This window comes from Quercus robur, chromosome 8 (assembly GCF_932294415.1).
Source record: "Quercus robur chromosome 8, dhQueRobu3.1, whole genome shotgun sequence".
Classification (NCBI taxonomy): domain Eukaryota; kingdom Viridiplantae; phylum Streptophyta; class Magnoliopsida; order Fagales; family Fagaceae; genus Quercus; species Quercus robur.
The window spans coordinates 56,828,704-56,836,588 of NC_065541.1; the positions used below are offsets into that span (position 1 = coordinate 56,828,704).

General features: G+C 43.9%; 1 protein-coding gene across 1 annotated transcript; it reads left to right on the forward strand.

Moving 5' to 3' along the window:
- Positions 1 to 2,848: 2,848 nt before the first annotated feature.
- On the forward strand, positions 2,849 to 3,298 carry LOC126696520 (uncharacterized). The gene has a single exon (XM_050393243.1). It carries the CDS (start codon positions 2,849 to 2,851, stop codon positions 3,296 to 3,298), a length of 450 nt encoding a protein of 149 aa, XP_050249200.1.
- Positions 3,299 to 7,885: the final 4,587 nt, after the last annotated feature.

The window sequence follows — 7,885 nt, forward strand, 5'->3', positions numbered from 1 at the left end:
TAACAAGGACACCCAGCACTCACAAAAGGGAGATAGTGACCACCTGTGGTTAAAGGCTATGAAATCCCTCCCTTTTATTGGTTGTGCTTGTGCTTGACCACTGTTAAGAACACGTGCATCACTCTTAATGCCCCTGATGTCCCTTTCCTTGTCCAAGGATTGCTCCCCACGTAGTGGCAGGGTCACCTTCCATGCCGCTACCCTGACCTTGACGTGCTTACTCTCTCTCTCTTCCAGCCACTACAGAGCACAGCAGCTGTATTAGGGTTCAAACAGGGGAATCACGGTTTGACACCTATCTTTTGTACCTAGAAACACTCCTCGGACTATAAGAGGAACATTTTGCTGGACCATTAGGGCAAGGACCAGGAGAGAACATTAAAGAAAAGAGTAGAAAGTTTATAAGGAAGTGGGGTAGAGAAAAGACCTTTCTATTAGTAAGAACATCATCATTGTACAAGGAAAACTTCCATTTTTCACATAATAAAGAGCTTGAAGGAGTAAGGGACATTCACCCTTACTCACCCGTGGTTTTTCAATAACATATGATTTTTTGGTTCTTTGGTAGTTAAATAGTTTTTTTTTTTTTTTTTTGGCTACAATACAATTACCATTGTGAATGTTTTTATTGTTTTTATTAATTTTTTGGGTTGGATAGATGCTATTTGGGTGAAGCTAGTTAGGCTTATTTAGGAGAGGGGGCCTTAGGTTTTGGAAAAGGGACCAACTATAGAAATGAAATATATAAAAACTAAAAATATATATTTTTGGACCTAGGGAGGCCCGAGCCCCCACCTAGGTCTGTCCCTGCATACAACTGGGCCACATACGAAAGCCCTATGTATGTGTACTCATACTCAAGCCCAGAAATCTTAATCTGCATCTTTTTGTTGCTGTTTCTTTACTTCATTTATGATATATGCCTTTGTTTTGTTCTCTTTTTATGTTTTTGAGTCTCTGTTTCTCTGTTTGTGTTTACTTATCTTTCACATGTTAGATTAGGGTTTTCCTTTCAATTACTCTTTGATATATCATGAACATGCATTTCATGTCCATCCAATTGTTGCATAGGTGCTGTGATGCATTGAGGTAAGGTATGCATTCATATGTACATTCATTTGATTGAATATGATCTTGTTTAGGTTTAATGAACATGATATGTGAAGGGGTAAGAAATCACGCAACATTGGGCCTAGCGGATTCGGACTCATGGGCCGACATTAAGGAAGGGCCCAGGGCATAGCATCACTTGAAATACTTGGTGTACACGTTTGAAATCCGAGGGGATCCTAGGGAAATCAGGATGTCCACACAAGGATAATTCTAGAAGATCCGCCTTAATGAAAAACCCACCCTACAAGGAAATGTTTGTCCATCACGTTTGGGATTGCTCAAAGTAGAGCCCCATAAGGAAAAGACTTCTAGTCCAAGGAAGAAAAGCCGACTTTCTTCTACTATAAAAGCTTCAATACCCTCGCGAATCAAGGTACGCATAATTTACCCTCTCTAGCACTCTAGAGTTGAGAACAATTCTAACTTGACCGTCGGAGGGTATTTGGTCAACACCACACCGGTGCTCACGGCGAGATCACTTCTTTCTTCTTGCAGGTTGTTAGCTTGAGCGAGCGTGGATTATGTTGCTCACTGGTGATATTACGGCATCATCAGTTGGTGCCGTCTGTGGGAAACACGATAAGTTTAAGCCAGATCATCGCCTCCCGGACATAAGAGTCGCATGGTACTCACTCTCTCGATGGCTACCACCAACAACGCTCAAGAAGACGATCCACTGAGATCAACTGCATTAGAAAGGCAGGTCCAGACTCTCATGACAGCAGTAGAACGACTCACAAAGAAGAACCATGATTTGAAGGAGCAGCTACGACAAAGGGATGCAGGACCCAACCTTCAGGAGCAAAACCAGGAAGGTAACAGTGCCGAGTGAAGGGAGCAGGAGAAGCCAGAGGGTAGCAATGCCCCAAGCCGATCGGAGCGGCAAAACGTGAGCCTTCCGTCTCTCATGGATTTTGCTCCCCCACCTATCATCACCGAGATGCAGGCAATGAAGGAGCAGATGGAGGTCATGATGAACGCCCTCAAGGGGCGGGTATCTTCTGATCTCGACGACTTAGTGAACAGAACCAACTCACCATTCACCGCGTCCATCAACTCATTCCCCCTGCCACCAAAGTTCCGGATGCCTCAGATTGAAAGTTACGACGAGGTCAAGGACCCCCTCGATCATCTAGAGACCTTCAAGACCCTAATGCACCTTCAGGGGGTACCAGACGAGATCATGTGTAGGGCATTCCTGACCACGTTGAAGGGGCCTGCGAGGGTCTAGTTCAGTAGGTTGACACCGAACTCCATCAATACTTTCAAGGAGTTGAGCGCCCAGTTCACCTCACACTTCATAGGCGGACATCGATACAAAAGGTCCACCGCGTGCTTAACGAGCATCAAGCAGCGAGAAGATGAGACGCTGCGAGCCTACATAACTCGTTTCAACAAAGAAGCCCTTTCGATTGACGAAACTGACGATAAGATACTCGTAGCCGCGTTTACTAGTGGGCTACGGAAGGGTAAGTTCTTGTTTTCCTTGTACAAGAATGACCCAAAGACCATGACGGACGTTCTCTACAGGGCTACCAAGTACATGAATGCAGAAGATGCACTGCTGGCCCTCGAGGAAAAGTGTAAGAAAAGGGAGAGGCAGGAGGACACATGACAAGATAGGGGGCAAAAGGTCGCCAGAACCGGGGATCAACGTGATGAAAAACGCTTCAGACCCCCCACTGGAAGGTTCACCAATTTCACCTCGTTAACCGCCCCAATCGACCAAGTATTGATGCAAATCAAAAATGAAGGAGCATTGACTTTCCCTGGAAAGTTGAAGGGAGACCCCAACAAAAGACCGCGAGACAAGTATTGTCGCTTTCACCGGGACCACAAGCACGACACAGCCAACTGCTATGACCTAAAGCAGCAAATTGAGGCCCTAATCAGGCAGGGGAAGCTACAAAGGTTCGTCAGTAGGGAAAGAACTGATACACCGGAGGAACAGGTCCCACGACAGGAGAACGAGCGCCGTAGACCACCCATAGGGGACATACGAATGATCGTAGGGGGCACAGCTGCAGCCGAATCTTCCAAGAAAGCCCACAAGACCTACCTTAGAATGGTCCATAGCGTCCAACTCACAGGATCCGTACCAAAGATGCCACGAATAGATAACCCTGTCATAAAATTTTCAGAAGAGGACACTCAAAGACTTCACCATCCTCATGACGACGGCTAGTAGTCAGCCTGCAGATAGGGGATTATAATATGCACCGGGTCCTCGTTAACAACAGCAGCTCAGCAGACATCCTATACTATCCAGCATTCCAACAGATGAGGATTGACAGGGAACAATTGTCCCCAACAAACGCCCCACTCGTGGGATTTGGAGGCACAAAGGTGTTCCCTTTGGGCGCGATAACGCTAGCTGTGACGGCGGGTGACTATCCTCAGCAGATCACTAAAGAGATAACATTTCTCGTAGTCGACTGCTCGTCCGCCTACAACGCCATCCTCAGGCGACCCACTCTCAATTCCTGGAAGGCAGTAACTTCAACATACCACCTGATGATCAAATTCCCGACAGAATATGGGGTAGGAGAACTGCGGGGATCAACAGCAGGCGATGTGTATCGGGAAGCAGCGAGCATTAGCAGAGCCAGTCGAAGAGCTAGAAGAAGTAAGACTTGACGACACACGGCCTGAACGAACAACTAAAATTGGCACACTAGCCACTTGGCCAGTACGCCAAATGATCACGACTTTCCTAAGAAATAACCAGGACGTCTTCGCCTGGAATCATGAAGACATGCCGGGAATCGACCCCTCAGTCATGGTCCACAGGTTGAATGTGTCGCCCTCCTTCCCTCCAGTCCGGCAAAAGAAACGAGTCTTCGCCTAGGAGCGGGACAAGGCCATAGCCGAGGAAGTTCAAAAGTTACTGAAGGCAAGTTTCATCCGGGAAGTATACTATCCCAACTGGTTGGCGAACGTCGTTATGGTTAAAAAGGCCAACAGAAATTGGAGGATGTGCGTAGACTTCACAGACCTCAACAAGGCTTGCCCCAAAGACAGCTACCCGCTCCCACGGATAAATACCCTGGTGGATTCGACTACAAGACACCAGCTCCTAAGCTTTATGGACGCTTTCTCTGGCTACAACCAGATTAGGATGGACGAATCAGATCAGGAGAAGACCTCCTTCGTCACAAGCCAAGGATTATTCTGCTACAAGGTGATGCCTTTTGGACTCAAAAATGTTGGAGCAACATACCAAAGGCTAATGAACAAGATGTTTGCACATCAAATCGGCAGGAACGTTCAGGTTTACGTTGACGACATGTTGGTCAAAAGCATGCACGAAGAGGATCACCTAGACGACCTCAGAGAAACATTCGATACACTTCGATCGTTCAACATGAAGCTGAATCCGAACAAGTGTGCATTCGGAGTAACGGCGGGAAAGTTCTTGGGTTTCATGGTATCCCAAAGAGGAATAGAGGTCAACCCGGAGAAGGTGCAGGCCATAATGGAGTTGGAACCACCAAGGACGGTTAAGGAGGTCCAAAGTCTAAATGGAAAGATCGCAGCTCTAAACAGGTTCGTCTCAAGGGCGACAGACAGGTGTTTACTATTCTTCCGCACTCTAAGAAAGTCATTTGAGTGGACGGATGAATGCCAAACAACCTTCAACGACTTAAAGACGTATCTCTCATCTCCACCGCTGCTCAGTCCTTCTGTGCAAGGCGAGGAACTCTACCTTTATTTGGCAGTCTCGCATGCCGCAGTAAGCGCAGCTTAGGTAAGGGAGGAGGACGGGATATAGAAACCCATCTATTTTACCAGCTGTGCACTCCGTGGAGCAGAAGAGAGGTACCCTCAGATGGAGAAGTTGGCTTTCACGTTAGTAATAGCTGCGCGGAGACTTAAGCCATACTTCCAAGCGCATACAATCATTGTCTTAACGAACAAGCCACTGAGAAAGGCCATGAATAGCCCAGAAGCAGCAAGAAGAATGGCCTTGTGGGCAATAGAGCTAAGCAAATTCGACATCCAGTACCGCCCGCGGACGGCCATAAAAGGGCAGGCAGTAGCTGACTTCATCGCCGAGTTCACACTTGGGGAGGACCAGTTGGTAGAAGAGAAGGAACAGTGGAATATCTAGTCCAAGGAAGAGAAGCCGACTTTCTTCTACTATAAAAGCTTCAATACCCTCGCGAATCAAGGTACGCATAATTTACCCTCTCTAGCACTCTAGAGTTGAGAACAATTCTAACTTGACCGTCGGAGGGTATTTGGTCGACACCACCGGTGCCCACGGCGAGATCACTTCTTTCTTCTTGCAGGTTGTTAGCTTGAGCGAGCGTGGATTGTGTTGCTCACTGGTGATATTACGGCATCATCAATATGTGAGTTTAGATGGACATGTTTGTGTTCTTGTTTCTTGATGCTTTTCAACAATTCTCTGATGTTGTCATGTCTATGTTTCTACCCTTGGGTATCTTGTTTATTTGCTGCCTTGGATGAGATAATATGATATGTATGACAGATGCATGCTAGGCATGATGTGAGTTGCCATAATAGATGTAAGTTAGAGTTTTGGGGATGATTGATGCCATGTTGTATACTTAGATGTATGCTAGTGTGTGTGTGTGAATTTAGAATGCAATGTTGAACATGCCTTTAATGAGATTAAGATGTAAGATACAATGAGTGGAAGCTGACCCACGGGTCATGCCGTCTTAGGTGCCTAACACCTTTCCAAACCGTACCTAAATTTCGAACCCATACTCTAGTAGTAAGATCAGTCCTTCCACATAAGGGCGATATATACATGGTTCCTAAGCCATAAAACTAGGTGGCGACTCCATTTCTTTTCTCCGCCCTGGTCCACTCAGCCAAGGCATACTCCCCCTCCAAAAAGGTGCTACGCCCATAGTGGCGGCTTTGCTGGGGATAGAGAGTTTGATTCCAATGGCATTACAACAAAGTTGGTTTCTATCGAGGGTCAGAACCCTTAAAAAAGTATTAAAAGCCCTCAAAAAAGATTATTTTGAGGGTCTAGAAGGCCCTTGATAATATTTGAAACAAATTCCCTCAAAAAAATTTGGATGGCCTATGTGACCCTTGAAACAGAAATTTCGACAGCCAACACAACCCTTGAAACAAATGTTTTATCTTTATGAAGCATTGGCAACCCTCAAAAATTCAAAAATAAGGAAAAGTACAATAACCTTTTTTTTAGGGTCTCTAGACCCTCAAAATAAGGTTTTTCTCTTCTATTTTTAAAAAATAAAAAATAAAAACCCACAACAACCCAATTGTAATGAACAAAACCTTAAGTAGTAGAAAGGAAATGCACAGGGCAAACTCATCTTATATAAAAATAAAAGTAAATAAATAAATAAAACAAATCTTAAAATAAAATTTTTGGTCAGTATCCAGAAATTAGTTACTAACATCAGTAATTTTGCCATCTTTGTTTCTGATAACTTGGACAAGGTAATTTTCCTCTTAGCCATCTGCAGTAAGTCGAAAGCATCCTAGAATAATTTAATCTGGACGAACCCACCTGATAGAATCCACTGGTGCAATTATTCAAGATATATTTTAGTTTCAGTGCTTAATAATGTTAAAAAAAAATTTAAAGAAAAATATCAAAATAAAAAGGAAGAAGAACGGCCATATTTTAACAAGAGGCTTTAAAATTAAGCATTAGATAATAAACTTAGATTAAATGGAAAGTGGAAACTCTTCCCACCATAAAATGAGGAGGAGAGTGAGGTCTTGGTTTTGATAGAAAAATTAAGCATGTTATATTCATCAATAACTGAAGTTACGCACCAAAAAAAAAAAAAAAAAAAAAAAAAAACCTTTAAACACAACTAACTAGAGGGATAATCATGGCAACCACATACTAATTCTGAGTTTTTGATAGATCTCTATGGGGGGGCCTTTTCACGTTAATGGGCCAAAGCCCGTCTGCTACACCAAGGCCTGTGAGTTAGTGGGTAAAGGAGTTGGGACTAGCTTTGTGGGGTTACACTGCAAGCTAGCTTATGCGCAAGCCAGGTATGCCCAATACTTAAAACGACAGGAAAACGGTATGGCAAGATGGACGCGGCAAATGTAGTCACAGCAGAATAACTGTCACCACGAACACAACGGAAGATACAACAATAGAACAACTTTTAAAATAAAGTATAATAAAATAAACTACTGCAGGACAATTAATATTGCAAATAAAATAGAAGATAATATAGCAGAACAACTGATACAACAAATAGAGCAAGAATGTTACAGCAGAATAACTAATAATTTGAAAAACACTGCAGCAAAATGAATAACAACAGGGATATCAAATAAGCTAAAATATGTTGTAGCGAGGGAATTACGATTCTAAGCAAGTGCAATAGTGTTAGCTTGCTCTCCCAATCCTAGACCGAGTCATTCAGCATGAACAAGTCCAATTAGGGAACCAAACGCCATCATGGGAAACCTCGTTACAGGTTTCTACCATTAAAATTACTTATGCTGGAGAAAGGGTCTAAATGATTTTCGGTTCCGATTCACGAAGTTTCAAAGGGTAGGAATGTCAAAAGGGTGAGAAAAGATGGTCTACTAATGCATGCCCCTATTCCTAACATATTTTCTCTCTTCCCTTTTTCTTTTTACTACTTCGCTTTCTTTTCTTTGGTTCTCTAATGAGATTTCTCCCTTTTGTCCCTAAGGCTTCACCAACCTTTTTTGGTTTCTTGTGGGCTTCTCTCCAGGATTACCCACCAACCCGTTGGTTGCCTAGCCACTACTTCTACTCAGAGTGTGC

What these genes read in the sequence shown, in the direction of transcription:
- LOC126696520 (XM_050393243.1), top strand. Translation starts at nt 2,849, where the DNA reads ATGCAAATCAAAAATGAAGGAGCATTGACTTTCCCTGGAAAGTTGAAG.